Source organism: Ostrinia nubilalis, chromosome 6 (assembly GCF_963855985.1).
Source record: "Ostrinia nubilalis chromosome 6, ilOstNubi1.1, whole genome shotgun sequence".
NCBI lineage: Eukaryota > Metazoa > Arthropoda > Insecta > Lepidoptera > Crambidae > Ostrinia > Ostrinia nubilalis.
The window spans coordinates 14,653,523-14,675,000 of NC_087093.1; the positions used below are offsets into that span (position 1 = coordinate 14,653,523).

The 21,478-nt window shown below is 36.2% G+C and overlaps 1 protein-coding gene across 1 annotated transcript in view; it reads left to right on the forward strand.

Annotated features, from left to right (window-relative positions):
- Nucleotides 1-21,478, forward strand: part of LOC135072983 (zinc finger protein 177-like) — an 82,332-nt gene that overhangs the window by 49,208 nt on the left and 11,646 nt on the right. Inside the window, exons 2-5 of the mRNA XM_063966983.1 lie at nt 37-147; nt 767-938; nt 6,284-6,550; nt 7,457-7,626. Coding sequence (XP_063823053.1) covers nt 37-147; nt 767-938; nt 6,284-6,550; nt 7,457-7,626 — 720 coding nt within the window. The remainder of the gene's footprint in view (nt 1-36; nt 148-766; nt 939-6,283; nt 6,551-7,456; nt 7,627-21,478) is intronic.

Genomic DNA, 21,478 nt, shown 5'->3' on the forward strand with positions numbered 1-21,478 from the left:
TGTAACAAACTTTAATTATCTGTCTTTTTGTTACAGATTCGACACCGATTCGGACTTTTCGACGAAGTATGCTCGTCGGGCGGCGTTCAAGTAAGACATTGCAATTGGGTGAGGTTTCTACGGGTCTCGGAGAACTATGGGCCACAAGTAAGCTTTTTATCAAAACTTTCTTTATTTTAGTCACTTTGAACCGTAGCAAATAGACAAAGCAAACTTTTTTAGTTAATACCTACTTATTTTAAACCCAAGTACTTAAGTAATAGCCCAATTGGATCGATATTGATTATTTTCTGCTTAAAGGTTTTTATCAGTAGCACGAGCACCTCACTATTTTCATGGCCTATAAGACAGGGCTAATCTACTATGAAATTTTCGTCATACTAATAGATCTAGCGCATAACTCAATCAGTGTATGATTTGTGTGTCATAATAATTATGTCAAAGTCACCCCTCCCGTGCCGCTATCATACCTCAGGCACTGATTGCCTGCGGAATTCGTCTGCGGTGTTTCCGGCCCGATACGACCTGCAAGCTTTCAAGAAGAGAGCGCGTATCTTCACCTTATAGGCCGGCAACGCACCTGTAACGCCCCTGGGACTAGTGTCTATGGGCGACCGTAATCACTTACCATCAGGTGATCCGTCTGCACGTTTGCCTCCCGTCACATAAAAAAAAATCTGACTGATTTATGCGCAGTGCGCTAGAGCTATAATTACCCAATATCAATTTAATTTGTAAATTACAGTGTATTTATTTATTTATACAGGTAAATTTAGTCTGCACAAAAATCAAGGGAGAGCCAGTATACGAGGCGGTCAAGCCAGTATCAGCACATACTGAGCTGGTGGTCTACTACCTCCCTGAAAGACCTGAAGAGATGTTCTTCGTAAGAATGAGGAACAACCTGTATAGGCAAACCATGGACTCTATATTAGAAGGTAAGCTTTTGTACTTCTTCTTCTTCGTCGCTACACTCTTGGCAGAGTGGTCGTGGTTGTCACGTTCGGTGGCAAGTTTCAAAATCCGTACGCTTTGGTGCTTAGAGCATAGAATTTTATTGGAACTACTTTTAAAAGGTACACTTAAACGTTGAAGTCTAAAATTTACTTAATTCGTTTACTTGTGCAAGTAAGCATTTGAAAAGTGATTTGATAAAAAGCAGCTTAAAGATACTGTAGTAAAGTTATTAGTACATTTTTTATAATGCTTAGTTCACACACAAAAAAATGTGATTTAAGAATTAAAAGTGACCGATGGAAATGTACGTTTAAAGCCGTAAACGAAGCTTTCATTTAGGTAGGTAATAATACAAAATACCAAACGCTAATATGCGTTAACTACGCAAAATGGAAAAAAACAACTGAAAGTCGTAACCACCATTGATGAAAGTTTTCTTTATACGCGCACTAAAACAATCAAGATTATAATAAAAAGAGTACAGACAGATGCTATTATTTAACGCGATCGGGAGAAAGTAGAGCAATTGGTTAAAACTGCACGTCCGGTATTTATGGCCACCATAACATTATTAAGTTAGATGGTTATAATAGACCGTGCCTGTATAAAAATTGAGTAGTCTAAATAGATCACACACAAGTCACACAACATCCCAACTAGATCGAACTAGTAGAGTTTAAGTAATATAAGTATCATTTCCGAATTTTCCGATATAGGACGTCCAGTCACTGTTTGGACATCTTGGCCTTCCCCAAACTTAAACACTTACAAAATGTTTATTTTATCGAGGAAGCCTGTGCGTTTCCATAAAAATTAGAAAAAAACAGCCCAGTCCTAAATTTCCGCCTGTTTACACTACACAGGAATAAATTCATATAATACCTAGTAGTTCAGTAACCATTTGATGGGAGAATGGATTTCTCTCAAATTAGGTCATGATAAAAAACGTATTTGCCAGAAAATTTGTGAATCTATAAAAATACTCTTAAATAAAAAAGTACTTCGCAATGGCATTTACAAAAACGCATCAAATCTGGCGCGTTCTTTTAAACTGAGCTAGCTGTTCACCTTTGGACATAACTCATCAATCGCTCCAAAATATTAATCGGCAGCATAACTGTTGAATCAATGGAATTTGGGATAAATGGAGTATTTCCAAATATCTTGGATTGATTGAGTTATTGGTAATGGTAGTTAAGCAAAAATAGTGTTCATGTAAAAAAAAACTAAATACATATTTTAGGACGGACTTGAAATTCTTCACCAATTTAATTAGGGTTTTGCTTACGGATTTTGCAGTTTTGGACCTCACAAAAAAAGAAGTATACTTAGTGAGCAAATAAATAATATGAATATGAATATAAATACGAAATAGACAGCCGTCAGACAGTTGAATCTGTAACATCATCATCATCATTTCAGCCATAGGACGTCCACTGCTGAACATAGGCCTCCCCCAATGACTTCCACATCGCACGGTTGGTAGCGGCCTGCATGAATCTGCAACAAAGAAATTGTATTTCATGCGTAGATATTTCTAGACTAAAAACCTAATTGGCTCAAAAAAGTAAAAATCTCAATGTATAGGTAAAGTTCTAGTGACTTAGATTAAAAACAGAACCAGAATAACCACTGGAAGTGCTAATGAGAGAGTATTTATGGCTATAATTACTTTATAGCTAAAATTACCTAGATCTAGTCTAGTTTTCTTACTGTAATTCAACTTCTTGATTTTATTAATTAACTTGTCATTGGCGCTTTTCAATTTAGTTTCAATCAATATTTTAATAATACTTAATAAGTAATAAAATTGTGTCTATCTATGAACTGAACCGATATTAATGAAATTTGGCATAGAGATAGTTTGAGTTACTAGGAAAGGACAAAGGATAGTTTGGTTCTATATTGGCTCACATAAAATTCTAAATCCTATTCTTTGTCTTACTACCGATTTGTGTTCATAATAATCTCTCTTCATAATTTTATTTTTCATACTTTTTTTATTCATACATTTTTATTACTACCATCGGAGCTCATAACAGTTAGTAATCATATTTTTTTTATCAATACTGTTACTACCAAGAACCATTTAAAATACATAATTTTTATTTTCAGATATTTTTTCTTCATAACATTCATTGATCATATTGTTTTAATTAATAATGTTGTTACAAAGAACATACTTCAACTCATAATGTTGTTGTTCAGAATAATTTACTTTATAAAAGACATACTCGTATCTTTAAAAAAATCATATATAATTTAATAGAATAGATAAGCATGCAGAGCATGCAGCATGAAAGCAAGCATGCAGCATGCATTGGTATCTCCTCGTCTCCGGCGCTGCGGGATGTGCAGCCCTTCCGCCCTTGCGTAACGAGGCTCAGGCACCCACGCTTGCTTCCGCAGCTTCGGCTTTTTGGATCGCCATCGGCGCCTTCGGCGCCTCGGCGACCAGCCTCAGCCGCTCCAGCTCACCCGGGCGCCTGAGCCTCGTTACAGCGGGCGAGGGCTGCCCTCCCTCCGCGCCTCCGGCTTTTAAATTACACTCTAGGGGTAGGGCAGACAAGACTACGTGGAGTCGGATTTGCAGCGATTCGTTTCTGTCACGTTAGTTTTGTGGCACAAAATATTGCCTGTTTTGGGCCATTTCAAATTAATTTAATGTTAAAATACGATTTAATACGAATATAGACATCATGATTTTCAATACTATGGATAAATAGGACACTTATGAGTAATAAATTTATGAAAACAAATATTAGGATACATCACATTTATGAATATTATAGTTATTTATTCGAATGATTATGAGTTTCGATCATTAGTATAGAAAAATATATGAAAACAAATATTAGTAAAAACTAAGTGTATGATTAGTGATATTATGAATATCAATGATTATGTTTTTAAATATGTAGGTTTTAAATTTTTTATGAAGAATGATCATTATGGTATCAAATTGTATGAGAAATATTGTCGGACCTCCAATGATAGGAATTGAAAAGTTATGTAAGAAAATGCGCTACCGATAGTTTTTATCCCGGTTTTTGAAACAGGGACGCCCGCGATACAGTTTATCTGTGACAGACAAAATTCCACGCGGGCGGAAAGCTAGTACCTACTAAATATTTGGTTTATGCTAGCCCATAAGTAGAGTCACATCAGAATTCACCTTTTAACCAAACCGAAACCAATAGTCAAAATCGTAAATATTGGGTATGTGGATCCTATTACTAAAAATCTTAAATATTTTTATATTTTTGAAATCGCCATTATAAAAAACCATCCAGTCTTACAAATTAATTTCTGGTAACAGTACTTTCTCACACCTCAACTCATTAATACTTTGTTCAATAAAATAATATAAAACTAAGTCCCCAGCGGCATTATCAAAAGTGTAGCAGATATAAAGTGTTTATACAGCATCCGCTGACAGCGGACCGGATCACCGATACGGCGATCGGATCTCGGGACGCAAACGACGCCGCGGTATCTTAGTAAAGCCGTGTGTAGAGTGGAAATATTGCTTCCTTGAGTCGGTTGTATCAGGTTAAACTGTAGAGATGCAAAGATTTTTTGTTTTGGTATGTTTAGGATGTCTCAAATCATTAGTTTTAGATAAATGTGGTAGAGCCTTTTTTGTGCAAATTAAAACATTTGCAACGAATCGCTAGTTATTATTATATTATATTTTATCTTGACACTTTTATTTGTTTTAAAATATCCAACAATTTTCACCTTTCCTTCATCTTTCCAAAACGTTTCTTTAAACATTTCGATTACTCATTGCCCAACAATATTATGTACCAACATACTTTTTAATATTAATGCTAAACTTCAAATTACTTCAAAAAATTTTACACTCTACGAAAAAAATAATTCTCATTCAAAAACTTTTTATATTGTAGCATCTCTAAATATTTTGAGGGATTGAAATATTATATTTATCGACCCTTAACCATCCATACAGTCGCACCTTTACCGAGGAAAGAAAAAAACAATTGCGAGGACCGACTACCGAACCGAAACGCCTGCGCAGCCTTTGTAGCGCCGCCCAGCGGTACTGTCAATTTGGACCTTATTACAGCGGGATAAATGCGAAATAAATGTTAGTGCCCGAGACTGTACCAGTCGGCATAGCAGATATCACCTAACGTGCGAATAGCGGGGTATTTTTTAATATTTTTATTCGATCTGTACTGTTATAAGGTCGATCTTGACCTTTAACGAGACTACTGGAGCAAAATATCAGCAATAATGATCTGGGCTGTAAATTAATACTAAGTAATGATATACAAAAACAGCTTTTTGCAGACGTATAAATGCATAGGATCGGTGATATGCCAAACGCTTAATAATGATATTTAAAGAGCAGCTATGATGATTAATTGATAATTTATTTGAGTATTGACTGGTTGACTTTTAGGCACTTTTTGTGGAGTTGTAAGACATAGTAGTATCTCCAATATTTTGTATTGAAATGTTAATCGAATCGTATTTCAGCCGCAAAAAATAAAACCAATGTTCATTCACTGACTTATTCAAAATGTAGGATCAATATTGCGTTGAAAAGGAAATAACTCTGCTCGAGTCGTTTATAAATATACGCAAGGAAGCGGAATGTGTTCTACGATTGCAAATAGAGTAGGCAAAGCCAAGCGCAGACAGCCAACTAGTGAGAGATGGTATCGTACCACCATCTGTCTGGTAGTCGCGCCATCGAGAATTTCCAACGGCAGATCTTGAAATAATAATATAACCTACCCCACTACGGATAACATATCTCCCCATCTGGAATAGAAACACGCGGCAACTAATTAATCCTTTCCATCTCATGACACATAGATTTATTACAAACCTCTAGATTATTAACTTTGCTGCAAACCCCGTAAAAGTTAAGCAAATTTTAGACTTCAGCGATAAGTAAAACGAAATTAATTAAGACTGGTTCCGAAGATCTATAACAGGTCGTAATAAACATAAACTGTCTAGACCTCCATAACGAAATTTACGGTTGTAAAATATTGGCTCATTAAAAATTTCGCTTGATTGGACCGAGATATTTAATGTCAATAATTTGATCTGAATTATAAAAAGCGCCCACACAAACTAATCACCGTGAAATTTGCATGGTATAAGTTCCGACAGCGGCGTTTGAAAGCGAAGGAAATCTATTAACCCCTTTGATGTAGCGTCCGTGATCAATGGATTTGTTGATATAATTTGATGCATCTCCTTTGAATAACTTTGCATTTTTATTGGCGATCTATAATGTTGTTGTATTTCACACAACAGTGTGAATAATGTTTCAATTCTCACGCAGACTCACCGCTAGACCTGTCAACGTCGTTGCTGTCAAGAGTGCTGCTGCCAATATCACCTCCTTCCGGTCCAGAGGATGAGCACAAGTCTGTTTCTGGAGACTCCTTGACGTCATCGTCGGCGGGGTCATCAAACGAGCTATTAGAAATGACGCCAAAAGTTCAGAGGAGGCCGGCGAAATCAGAAAGAGCTTTATTGCCATGTGAAGTCTGTGGGAAAGCTTTCGACCGGCCCTCGCTGTTGAAACGTCACATGAGAACACACACAGGCAAGTAGACAAACTTTGGGCAATTACACGTAATTACTTGAAACCCTAAATTTGGGGCTTATTACGTAATTAATATTCAACAGAAATGTGGAAGTTGATGCTTTAATGGATCAATTAGAATGCAATCCAAATTAACACGTCTTAATTACATAAATTTGGGCGCGTCCTCTACCTGTGTTAGTAAATTAAAATAATTGAATCTGGTCGATGTGACCGAATACGGGTTTTAATGAAATAATTAACATTACGAAGTGATATTTACGTTTCTAAAGTTTACAAATATGGTAACAGATTAACATCTGCGATGCAAACAAACATGGTATTTTCCTTGCTCAAAATGGATGATTTAGGTTATAAAAATGTAGTCAGAATTTTATATTTTTGTTTTTGAATTTCCTTACTTAGACGTTTTAAGAACACTTAGCAAAACTTTTATGAACTTTTTTTTGCTAATGATCATGATTAAATTATATCGTTTTATTATATCACTAAATAAGGTGGAAGCGTTACCAAAATGAATGAATACCAAATAACCAATCATCATCTTCATCTCACTCATCTCGAAGTAAGACTACAAAAGTAATTTTTGGCGATGTCAACATACAGTCAGCGTCATATAGTTCGTGACACCCAAAGTAGCTGAAAAGTTCGCAACACGTCTTTGTAACAAAGAAGAAGGTTGTCTTGCTTTTTGGCCACTTTGGGTGTCATGAACTATTTGAAGCTGACTGTAACGACCGAATTCACAAACATTACTACGGTCTCACAACGCGTGGATGCACTGGGTGACACACGAACCAATCACAGAGCTCTATTCAACGCTGTGCGTTCGATTTGCCGCTTCACTTAAGCAAGCATCGTTTGTGTATACGAGCGTATAAATACCTAACTTTATTCCTCTTCCAGGTGAAAAACCCCACGTCTGCATGGTCTGCAATAAAGGGTTCAGTACATCGAGCAGTCTGAACACGCACAGAAGGATACATTCGGGGGAGAAGCCTCATCAATGCCAGCACTGCGGGAAGAGATTCACGGCCAGCTCCAACTTGTATTACCATCGAATGACGCATATAAAGGTAAGGTACTTCTTTAACTTAGGGGCTACCTACTTGGTGAGAGAAACTTCGACAATGAGCTCGAAAGATGCCATGAAAGGAAGAAGAACTACTAATGGCTTTTTCTTCTCCCACATTAACAAATCTGAATAAAATCTTGCAGATTTTCCCACCTCTCGTTCCCACCACTGCAACTCCTGTGTAGCCAGGATCTACAGCTTGACCGCCACAAAAACCCAACCAATGAAGGTCAAGTTTGTCCCGGGGGAAAGTTAAACTGTCATTGGACCCGCAACGAAATTAATCAGAAGAACATAAGAGGAGTTCGAAATTAAGGTTCGACTTCCCTCCATTGCAAAGCGGATGACAGGTGACAAACAAAGGTTTAAAACCTTCAAGAAAAGATTATGCACCACGGACAATAAATTAAATTAAGGGGGCCTATCTTATGAGCAATTAGCAACTACCTGCCAATAATATTTTTCACAAAATCGCTTAAAAGCACGGAAAGGACATTGTCAGAAACCGCCTAAAAAACCGCCCAAAAACATTAACCCATCATAATTATTTTCTATTTTTTTTAATACATTAAGCACCCTTTCATTCTAATGGACACTTAAGCATTGAAAAATTAAATAAATAAGTCTTTTAACGTTTATTCTATAATACTATTACAACTTCCGGACGTTTTGGTGCGTGGCATGGTCTAAAACCTATCAAGTTCCATAATTTTTGCCGATAAAATCTGTACGAGGCATTACCGTACTTTATTGCTGGGAGTCCATGTATAGTGATGTTCCTGCGGCCATCATAGACAATAAAATATCGATTTTGAAAATAAAATAAATCGATTAAACTGCTTTGAAGACTAGATTTGCGTTAAAAGCTAAAAAGATATTGACAGTTTGACACTATTACAAGAAGATATCTAAAGTGTCCAACTGGTCGAAGGTCGTAAATAAAATAAAAATAATTAGGACCATAAACTGATATTCATGGTATCATAACTGTAAAAGTGTCAGAATCCGATGTTGAATCCAATGCCAGTTGAAGTGTGAGAAACATATATATTTTTTTTTTTATGTGACAGGAGGCAAATGAGCAGACGGATCACCTGATATCAACCTAGTATAGTTGCCAGTCTCTCATAATCTATGCCAATGAGGGTTTTCGCGATTGAAAAATCCGCCAGATGGCAATACGTAGACGTGAGGTCCAAATGCTGCATGATTGGTTATTTTTGACATGACATTGACAGATATCCACCAATCTAATATCTATCAATCAAATCTCGCGGATTTTTCAATCGCGAAAACCCTCATTCATAGCACATGTATAATAATAGACCAAATGAACTTTTATAGATTGTGAAAGAGAAGATAAAGATTTTATTATTTTATTAAAATCTTGCCACGAGGTAGTTTTTCAGTAGAAACCAGGATTGGATAATCGCTACAGGCAAGTATCAGAACATTTTATAAATATTTTTAATCGATTATATCCATGTGAATCGTTTTAATAAATTGTCATTTTACTTTTTCAATTAAAACTTTTTCAATCCCTAGTCTTGTCAAACTGTCATAATGTCAACAAATTATAAATGTCACGTCAGTTGACTCAATTTCAGTCTTCTGTGCGTTTATTGTATTTTTATTTCAATGAAATAGTGCTAAAGGGTTAGTACTAAAACTGAAAGCCTTTTTTCAGAAAGAAAACCAATGTGGTGCCCTTATTATTCATGCTGTTTGAAAGTTACAAGTCAGTGATACAGAGTTGCCGACATTATAACTCCGTAGTGATACCATACCAAAGAAGAAGTTTTCCTAAACACTTGTGTTGTTTTTATATGTGATCGAATAAAAAGGATTAATTCTACTGCTCAAATGGAATAACTTATCCCAAGAGACCGAATATAAAAAAAACCTCTCCATAGAAATTATCACCATCACGAGGATGTGAATTTTTTTGAGAATTTGATATTGGTCCTGTAAGAAAAGTAGTTGTATTTCAGTAGTAGAATCAACCCTTCTTGTTTCATCAGCAAGAGTAACTATAAAAACGCCCTGTAGGTAGGTATTATTAAGCTGAAGAGTTTGTTTAGTGTCAAAGACTGTCACACAGTGTAACTTAAATTGGCATATTATGATAATGAACATAAAAACTTAAATAAATATTTATGTTAATATTTTTTCTATTTATTTATTTTCCCAAAGCTTCACAGTGACAGCTGAAACAGCAATACTGTTAACAAAACAGTAAAACTAAACTTGGAACAAACTGTTACAAATATGAGGGGTTTAATATTTTACAAATTAAAATAAAACCGCATGTTGCTTTACTTTCTCGTATAGGTAATAAATGTAATTAATGGCTAGATTATTAATGTTACTTTGTTACCCTCAATAGTGAGGAAATCTTATAAAATGGTAACCCTGATTTTTATTGTCATTCAAGTGCTCTTTCTTCGCATAGGCTTCTGTGATTTGGCCAAGGGCCACACACATTGCGATAACATTATGCGACATTGATTTGACAGCAGCGGAGTGAAGTCTTGCGACTATGCAAAATGATACCCTGTAATCGTAGCGCATACAGACATAGACGGGGCGGGGCACATAGCTCGTAAGTCGTAGAGCTGATGGCCGCTGGGGCAGGAAAGTTCTTGAGTGGCGACCACGAGCCGAAAGACGTAGCGTGGGCAGGCCTCCCACTAGGTGGACCGACGATCTGGTGAAGGTCGCGGGAGGTGCCTGTATGCGAGCGGTGCAGGATCGGTCTTCGTGGAAATCCTTGGGGGAGGCCTTTGTCCAGCAGTGGACGTCTTTTCGGCTGAAACGAACGAACGAACGATACGTATTACCACTATTTACCAGACATTACTATTTATTGCATACTCGCCGGATTACACGTAGGAGCACGCGCGTAACAGCTTCGGCCTTGCATTATTATAAGATCTTGTTCCGCCCTTTTACGAACTTCCTCCGTGAGGATATCCCCGCCGAATTCTATGATGAACCTATCAAAAGTCATATTCTGCAATGTCAACCCACCACAAGGTGGACCGACGACCTGATAAAGGTAGCGGGAAGGCGCTGGATGCAGGCCGCTACCAACCGTGCGATGTGGAAGTCATTGGGGGAGGCCTATGTTCAGTAGTGGACGTCCTGTGGCTGAAATGATGATGATGATGAAGAAATGAATGAAAATGACAAATCTTCGAACGTGTATAATACCGTGCCAAAGTAATCATATAATTTTGGCACCTTAATAACTATTGCCGTTTTTGTTGTAAAGATCATGCAGCGCTACTTGCGGATATTATTGGAAAGAAAACTATGTGGGCTCTAGATCTGAAGCCGCTTTAACGAACACGAAGTGCTCATACAATGCGGCGTATTTTCTTCCAGTCTTTAGTCAGGACTTTAGTCGAATTAAAACCCCGGTTGAACGTGATATAGCCGCACTAGAATACGATGCTTTTTTGCATAATCGCAAGACTTCGTTCCGGTGTCGACCGAATGTTATCATGATGTATGTGGCCCAGGGGTTACCGTAGCCGCTAAGGTTTGAAACTTCTTGCTTAAAATATTGTAGTCTTTGGCATAGACTACGATGGTAGTCATGGAGATAGGAGTTTGTTATCTCGTGTCAGATGTAAATGGTGAAAAGAAAACTCATGATTCGTGGTATTTTTATGTAATATGTAGGTATTTTATAAAAGTGGAACCCCGAGTGATCTCCAAAACCCATTCTATTATTATATACGATTCGGCTTCGATATCTATAATACAATAGGAGTTTATTTCATGTGTCAGATGACAAGGGTGGAAACAACCTACGATTCATGTTGTTTATTTACGTGCAATATGTGGGCATATTGTAAAAGTGGAATGCCGAGTTGTATTTCTAAAACTTGTTCTATTATTTTATACTATTTGGCTGCGACTCGGCGTGACGACAATACAAAACATTTTTCGCGAATCGGTGTTCATACATTCACACAATACATTAGACGCCATGTTGTCATAAACGACATATTATAAAATCGCTGTGATTTAATATTCTTAATCATTAATTTTATGGCAAGTGTCCATCAGGAATCATTGTTCTTACACACAGAATCGTATTATTTCGCTTTCGGGTAGTAATATGTCAAAATTGTTGGTTCTTTAGGCGAACAATGTATGGAGAACGAACATTGTCCTTTTTCCTTGTCGCGACAAGATCGGTGTAATAAATTGCGGAAACAGATGTATGTTGTATTGAATTAAGCATTATATCACGTTCATGTTTCCAAAGATCACACTCCCACAAGATATGATGGGCAGACTGCTCATGACTGACATCATCAGTGGAACACTCGCAAAAAGGAGACGGAACTAGTTTGAATTCGTGAAGTTTATGTTTAAAGTTGCCATGTCCCGTGAGGAACTGCGACGAGCAATGGTCGATTTCTAACCATCGCCTAGTTAGACGTTCGCGTACATTCGGGAAGAACCTATATAAGTGACGTCCTTTGACTGACGTATCCCATCTTTTCTGCCATTCATTAAGTAAATCTTCTTCAACGACTTCTCGGGAATCAAATAATCGACTTATTTTAGAACGATCGCGGCTATTTAATAAATCGGAGGTTATATTTTCCCTTGATGCGAAGTACATAGCCGCACGCTTTTGTACCTCTATGTCGACCGGCAGTACACCAGCCAGGACTGGCAGAGCTTCCGTGCTCACAGTTCTGTAAGCTTTGCAAAGAAAAATCAATGCAAGGCGTTGACTTTGGAGTAGTTTCCGTCGAGCGGCTCCTATAGTAGCTCTGTCAGCCCAAACTGATTATCGAATCCTATAACCACGAATCGTCTAACTCGACTGCTTTTATAACTGGCGTTTTTTGAATTGCGATTTTCTCACTCTATTAATTCTAAATGGTGCATACAGTACCTTTAGCCAGACTTAAGGGGTGCTTACTTAGGATCCTGAAAATTAATTTATTTCATTCAGGGCTTAGAAATTGGTAAAGCCCAAGAAACAACGAGTCAGTACATCACTAATATGTATAATCACACAGAACTATTTTGTTTGTACGTGTCAGAATTCAGCTTCAAACCACAATTTTCCCAGTGATGTGATTCACCTTTTGTTCCACACACAATATAGTTCACACAACGCCATATAGTATGATGCGCATCGGCCCGGAAAAGTCATGCGTCTTGGACGGCGTGGGAAGCACATACAGCTACCAAAAACACATAATGAACCTTATTGTATAGAAATAAGGAGTAGAAATAGTTGCAGTTTTTGCGCAGTTTGTAAAAACCTAATATTTTCAGAGCCACGTCATTTAGTGGTGCTATAATAGTAATTGTAAGTTATTTAATTATGGTGAGAATATTATTTTTTCGTTTGAATCTAGTAGTGTTTCATCATAAGTATTAATTTAAATTTTAAACCATTTTTCAATAACTTTTCTAGTTGTTTCATTTCATATCAGTAAGAAACAAAACAGTTCCTGAAACTAATTGAAATTGCTTGCTAATCTAGAATCTCTTTATGTTACAATTATTTTAAGACATTTAAATTTTTTTTTTTTTGCAAAATACTTAAATCTATCTACAGGGAATACCTATTTTATTTCATTTTATTTTATTTCATTTTATTTTATTCAATAAGTACACATACAGGTTAGAATCTTAGCGTTGATTTCAATACCGCAACGCTACTATTGCTTAATATTATCTTTTTTCAATTGTTTATTATCACCAACGGTAAACCCTTAGAGAAAACTTTTCATGTTAGTTGATAAATCGTAATGTTTGTAAGAAAACTATAATATATTCATCCAGGAATCAATGGATCATCAACTATAATAATACCTCAGCTTAATTAAAGGGTGCACAAGAAAATCGTAAACACTATCACAATGCTCCAGTAATGTGTCGGATAATTGCCCCTTACCATGCAAACCCCATGAAATATGCAATATACTATCATTAACCCATCGCTTACCTAATCACGGAAAGAAGACACCATGGGCATGATTGCTTTACAAAACCATAAAAAATGGTTATCCTTGATGAAAGACAATGGTCTGTTATACAGTTTTTATACTGATAATTCACATGATTCTTAGGTGTATATCCTTTTGTATCATATTATGAACCGGTTTTATTGTTTTAATGCAAAAAGTACTGAAATTACGCGGTCGGTTTATAGCGAGATGTGTTGTATAGTAAATAATGAAGTATTGAATTGACGAGTAGGTATTAAACGCTGGTTATTACTCGTATATTGAATAGAGAGATTAAAATGGGTTATTAAAAATTATTTCAGTGTTACGCAAGTCCTTTGAAAGCAAGTACTTGTGGTTCTTAGTTTGCGATCCGCATTTGTTCGAGTGCATCCGCATTTCAAAGAGAAATAGAATACGTGGAGAAACTATCACCTAAATACCAGCAAATTCCTGAAAAACAAATAGAAACATAAATCAAAGGAAAGATTTTAAATCTTCGTAGATTTCCTTTTTATATCCAGGATGAAAATACAGAAGCATTAATAAGCTTTATGGAAACTTTCGTGTTTTCTTGAAAAGTCTTTTTTCAGCTTCCACTTCTTTTTATCGTCAAAATAAACAACATTTTGTAGGTATCATTCATCTTATGTTATAAGATCATAACTAAATCTAAAACTACTTGTTTTAGTTAAATCAAAGTTAATTAAACCCGGCTGGATCTAACTTCGCATAACAAAGCCTAAAAACATAATTACCACAACATAAGCGTATTAATAAGTACAGTACACACGATTTACATTTTCTTAAGTGCTATACTACGGGTCGGTAAAGCTTGGCACATTACACGGTGATGTTACCGTGCTCAGTTCCCATAACGCCCCACCTTAAGTTTTTACTTATTTAACTATGACCTCATGTGTCCGCGACTTAAGAAAATCACACAGTGGACAGGGTTGGCACTAATGTCTTGAGACGATTAGATCATTTTTCTTTTTGGTAGAAAATAGTCAACTTTTAAATGGTATACTGTGCGATTGTGACGTGAAGTGCAAGCAACAGTTGACAGTGGAGCATAAACTAACGTAAGCAACTGGAAACGTTTATTGTATCTCATAACTTATTATGAGTCTTAAGTTACATCAAATAAACCTATTTAGTCGAAATGTCAAATTAAATGAATAAGCACTTCGCACTGTTTTGAAAACCACAATTTCGCGACCATCTTAATTTAAACCATAAACGTCATAAAATAAACTGTTCGTAAAATGTATGTAAAAACAAATAATAATAGAGTACCTATTCTTTAGTTTGACTTCATAGTCATGAATCTGTATTGGTTACCAATTGGACCAATACAGATTCATCTTAAATTAAAAAACCTTAATCAATGCCTTCCTCCATTTAAACCTCACTCAATATATCTCCGCCCACAGCCCTAGAGCTCCTTAGTGCACCTGCGGTCACTTATAGTCAGTAATAAATAACACAGGGTCAGGTCAACGTGGGAACACTCCTGCGCATGGGAGCGTGACGAAGGAGTTGTCAATACGAATTGGTTCGCTGGCTCCTTGGATCGTGGGCGGCGAAGACGTATGGGTTGTAATTTGATGAAATGAACCTTTAAAATTGAAGGAAAAGTGTTTTTCTTATGTAATTTTGTACTACTAAAAGTGGTACAGAACATAGTTAAAGAAATCAGAATATAAATTAGCATCACTATGATACCATAAAGTGAAGAAAGGTATCATAATAATTATGTTGGAGCTTTTTCATTGTAATTGAGCTCGAGCTCACTCACTCAACTACATCATGGAGTACTTGTATAGCCAAGAATCTTTCAAAATTTTCAAAATCATCGTATTGTGCCAGTCAAAAAATAAGATTAACTTGGATTGGGGTAATCCCAAATTTTCATTGGAAAATGAGAAATCATTGATTTGAGTTGACAAGTTGACATTTCCGAAAAACAAATCCGCGCTGCGCAAACGTCAAAAACAATCGCACGTTAATCTTCATGTGTCATATTATAGCAAAACACGTGTGATACTCTAACGAACCTCATCTCATACATGGTTCACGCACAACGTGTGAAGTCACGGTCTGCTGCACAGTCTTCAGGTATCGTCTTCGTGCCGGTGTCTGGGCACGCGTGGGAAATACATTTTTGGGATCCTCAAGCGTGTCGGGTCAACAAAGGGTATGAGTATGGTTTAAGACGTAGGGCATCACTTGTGTTAGGGCTATTAACAATTTTGCGACTTCATTTGCGATTACAGAAATTGAGAAAGAATAGATTATTTTAGTGATTGTATCTGGATATCTCTACCTTACATGTCAAATTTTATTATGCTTGAACATTGAAAGTAAATGACAGATTACTAAGTTACTATGATACTGCGATAACCGGATGGCAGATTAAATAAAATGAAAATTATTCTTTTTGTTATTTTGGACGTTTACCTTATTTTGTATTGTTTTCTATTGTACGACAATTTCTTGTCAGCTTCGCACGGTTGCAATAGAATTTCCCAGCTTTTCTCATACATAAACCTTCTTGAATCACTCATCTATTAAAAAAAGACATCAAAATCCGTTGCGTATTTTTAAATATCTACGCATACATAGGGACAGACAGACAGGAAAGCGACTTTGTTTTATTATGTAGTAGTTTCAGCTTTAAAATGAGCGTCTTATTTAAACCATTCTACTTGTCCGAAGAACGTTTTAGCAGTTTCCTTAGTTGTGAACTGCACCTGGAACTACTAAATTAAAAACTCTATCTCGTTATATATCAATCTGCTGACTTCGGCATTGTTCGAGTCCAGACCTGATTGATCAGGCATTCTTCCACCTAAGGGATCTTTTGAGCTGTCTCGAACATTAAGGTCTAGTTAAGGCAAGATCTGCGCAATAATGCATCATTCACAATAGCTAGCTGACGACTGATGGACAATAGGCTTTATATCTGCTAAGCAGGGCTGTGGACTCAGATAAATCATTTAGAAAGGATATTGTAACGGTTAATAATGATTTACTGAAAATTAAAGCTACACGAAGTTTATTCGCCTTACCAAAAAATCAACTGACAGCCCTATAAGTTTCTGTTTGGTTTATTAATGTCACATTGATGACAAGGTTTCTTTGTTTGGAAAACAAAATTAATGAAGCTACTCAATTTGGGATTATCTGGATTTGTTAATGATACTTTTGTATCCAAGTTTGGATTTTTAATATTGAACCAGCATTCTGTAAGAATACCAATTTATATTTTTCAACACTAATGAAAAAGTCTTAATAAATTCTACGCGACAACAATCAAAGAATTGAAAAAGGCTTGCATTTTCAATCTCGATTATGAAACGGATCTCGAAACAACATTTTTTTGAGTTGAGTTTAAGTTTTGTTTAGGCATTTGAATCTTACTTCTTTTGTTTCGAAATCTCCAATTTATGAATAACTACAACATGGAACATCGGGACTTATCGGCAATCCGTACACTCGACACTTCTCCCTCGTTAGGGTTCGTTATTTGTTTGTTGTCGCTGCCCGCGGACGTGACGCACAATTGCCCACACAAAGCATTGTTTGGTGGGACAAGGTATGAACGAAGAGCGGGAACAAAAATCACTACACATGTTTTTATAAAGTTTCGAAAAAAATACAATTTTGCAGAAAAAAAAATCATTTCAAAGTTGTGTAATAAGTCATTGAGTTTTCCAAGTTAAACAGAAAATATTTTATTGGAGATAGAGTGTTCTAGTTTGCTTTATTTATAGTGTCAAATGCTGTGTTTGAGGCTTACTTTCATAGATCTTCAAAATTTGTCATCAGTGGTGGGTGCTACTCCCTCAGCCTATTTCTATATTCTCAGATATATTATTTTTCCTATCTTACTTTGAGTGAAAACTAAGAGTGATGTCGATAGATTCGAATTATGCAAATAAACATAACAGTGTTTCATCTCACTTCCTTGTTACTAGCTCTGAATTCTCTGGATGCGAAGATCCTGGGATCGATTTCTCTAGTGTAAAGCACTTACCAATTTTTTATGAACTTCATTCCATTGGCTCCATCCAAAAAACTGAAACAAACGATTATCTTCTTGTATATCTATCTATAGGTGAAATTAAAATATCAAAATGGCTTCCGCTCAAGCCTTGCGCCCACAGTTCAAACTCGCAAAGTAACGAGGAGTCAAGAAGATGGGCGAGTGACTGGGATCAGCCCCCCTAGACAAAACGCACTTTTTGATCGAATCGAAAATCGAATCCGTCAAATTCCATACAAAAAAGGGGCTTTTCGACCACTTTTCGACTGGTTTGCGATTATAATGGCACTTTGTCTAGACCCACAGCATGCTATTTGTGCATCGTCGTTTGCGTCAGCAAACGTCAGCTGTCAAGCTGACGTTTTGTCAACGGGACATCAGGTGTTGTAATTGACCTTAGGCTAGAAGTAGGTTCTGGGAACAAAATGGGTATAGGATCTATTTGTGCTGGCATTTACAACAATTTTTTTTGTGGTCTTTAATACAAAATTGCAATGATCTTATAAATATGAGTGCGAGGGTAATGTAATTATTGACCTTTTATTTAGAATCCACAATTTTGTACTTTCTTTCAAGAGTTGCATACATATAGTCAAAATATGTAGCAAAAAAACTCGTCTGTTAGCGGTTTTAAAACTCAGCTTGTACGAAATGTAATGAAAATTCTATATTTTGATGCATTTTAATACGTTAAAGTTACTTTTGGATCAGCGATCTATTTGCGAAAACGGTTTTATTATAAAACTTTCCTTCACCTGCTATGAATACAAAACCTAGAGTAACGGACTCCAATCATAAATATAAATAAAGTCCAACAAAAAGCGCAAAATTACGACATTACAGTATCAATGCGTTCAATCACTGACGTTCACACTTCTTTAAAGGTTTTAAACGTGTTTCTTTATACAAAATCCTTTTTCACGAGCGCGTGAATCATTCCTTTATCCATTCCTTTTACGATGCCATATTGCGTTATAATCTCATTAATGACGTAAGACGGCTGCGCCGGCGCACCCTGCGTTGCACCTGCCGAGCTTTCGATGCGTTCGAAATTTGAATTAGCCGGTTTTAATTGTTGACCGTTTTATGTCAAGTTAAAAAAAAGTTTGTGCAAGGTTGGTAAAAAAGATGTTTACAGTTTTGAATTTGTTTTGAATTAAAGAACACAATTTTTTATGGCTTTGTTAAGCCTCTTGCCAGTTTCAAGTACAAACAAACTACTTGTTTTTTACCGCTTAATTTTGTTTTAAATTACAAAATGTATGAAAACAACAGTGTGGGAAAATATTGAAATGAGTTGAATTTATTTTTGCAAAAACAAACTTTCAAATAATCAAAGCACAAAAAAATAAAGTCCTCTAGTATCTACTCCAGCATTTTATTGGAACCATCAATTTTAATTATAGTTTTTGCTAATCAGTTCCGAGAACATTTTAATTACTTATACAACAAACTTGCTCTGCATTTGTTTTGATCACATCATTTTATTTCAACACATCGACCGGAAAACGATTAAGATCAGGTAATTTCTTATTTAACTATCGGTTTTTAGATAGAACGATGTATAATTATTAAAATAAACAACTATCAATGGATTCCATGTGATTATACGCGTAATGTCTTATCAATCCGTTCCGATGTAATTGGCTTTTTGAAATCTTTAATGAGCTGTTCAGTAAATCAGTTTCACTCTGATTGTGGTATAAAAGTAATATGTAACGAAAACGGGTCCATATTGGCTCACCTAAAGTTATTTACCCGAAATTGTTCTTCCTAACGATTTTAAATCCGAATGATCACTCTTCCTAAAATTTTTCATCCTAAAGTTTTCATTCATAATATTTGTAGTGCTACCGGCGATGTTCATAACACTCATGTTTCCGAAAATTGTAATTAATAATATCATTTATGTAAATATATTTAAACTCCTACTGTTTTTTATCATAACACTTTTATCCCTAAACATTACCATAATATTTGAAACGTAAGGCCACAGTTCTAACCTAACCTAAACCAATAATAATGAATAGGACCGATTCGTTTCTGGAACTTGACTGAATGACTGGAGCGGGACTCTGGCTTCGCTCGCTCGGCTCGTGCGTTGTGGTCACAGTTCTAACCTAACCTAAACCAATAATTATGAATAGGACCGATTCGATTCTGGAACTAGACTGAATGACTGGAGCGGGACTCTGGCTTCGCTCGCTCGGCTCGTGCGTTGTGGTCACAGTTCTAACCTAACCTAAACCAATAATTATGAATAGGACCGATTCGATTCTGGAACTTGACTGAATGACTGGAGCGGGACTCTGGCTTCGCTCGCTCGGCTCGTGCGTTGTGGTCTCAGTTCTAACCTAACCTAAACCAATAATTATGAATAGGACCGATTCGTTTCTGGAACTTGACTGAATGACTGGAGCGGGACTCTGGCTTCGCTCGCTCGGCTCGTGCGTTGTGGTCACAGTTCTAACCTAACCTAAATAATTATGAATAGGACCGATTCGTTTCTGGAACTTTAATATATCGTCAAAGAAAGAAATCTAAACAAAAAAGATATGACTTTGAATAATAGTGTAAAATATGGTTATGTTGAGAAAATCTAGAAGAACAAATAAAAGTATAATAGATGTTTATTGCTAATGACATTATGAAGTTGAATGATTCGGAATTATGAACATTAGAGACAGAGTAGTTAGGAATTGTGATTGTTAGGATGAAAAATTTTAGGAAGAACATTTTCGGACTTCCAATTTTCGGAGTTGAAAATTTAGGTGAACTTTGGCGCACCCAACGAAAACCGTAACTAATAAGGGGACTATCACACTTATTTTTTTGTATGTAGGTAGGTACGTTTTGCAAAGTTTTTTTCTTCTCAGTTGTTTCAGTGCTTAATACGTTGAGGCGTCCAAATCAATTGTAGAGGCGGAATACCTACAGTTCTCTGAGTTTTGCAAGTTTACTAAAACAATATTAAACATTACTTATTTGTGCACAATCAACAATTATTAATGTATCCAATAACCTAAAAAAATGTGTCCTAATTTGACAAGAATGTTAAATAACAAAAAAATATATAATTTAAACTTTTTTGTAGCTTCAAATTGTGATTTTACTGAAATTTAATGTTTTGCAGGCATCGATGTACGCTATTAATTATTATACATTAACTGAATCATCCATATATTCCCGAAGTTTATTTTAATCGATTATCCGCGTAAAAGTGTGACTCACCCTTTACACCTAAACCGGCGAAACGCATAAACTTTAACAAATCAAACGACAAAATTAAGAAAACTGTCCGTAGTACAGGAAGTCAATTAATGCTTTTATTGGTCTAACAGCTTTCGTAAACGTCGGACGAACCAGTAGGCTGAGACTAGTTTGAAGCCCGACTTGTAGTGATTGCCGCCAATATAAATTTTTGGACTCATTTGGTTGTATTAACGAGGTTGACAGTACCTACTGCTTTTATTTTTTATTGAGTCGTGGGTTTTTGAATCATTAGGTTTGTAGCGAATCTCAGTAGTTACTGCGAGTAGTTCTAGTAGTAGTAGTATCTTTTCTTAAAGGTTTTAAACCTTTGTTTTTCACCTGTCATCCGCTTGGCAATGGATCCCGAAGTCGAACCTTAATTTCAAACTCCTCCTATGTTCTTGACCTTCATTGGTTGGGTTTTTGTGGCGGTCAAGCTGTAGATCCTGGCTACACAGGAGTTGCAGTGCTTGGGGAACGAGAGGTGGGAATAGTCCCGTAGTTACTGCGCGTAGTTTAGGGATTTTTTTTGCTTTAATTTGTCTATTTTTTTGAAAATAAAC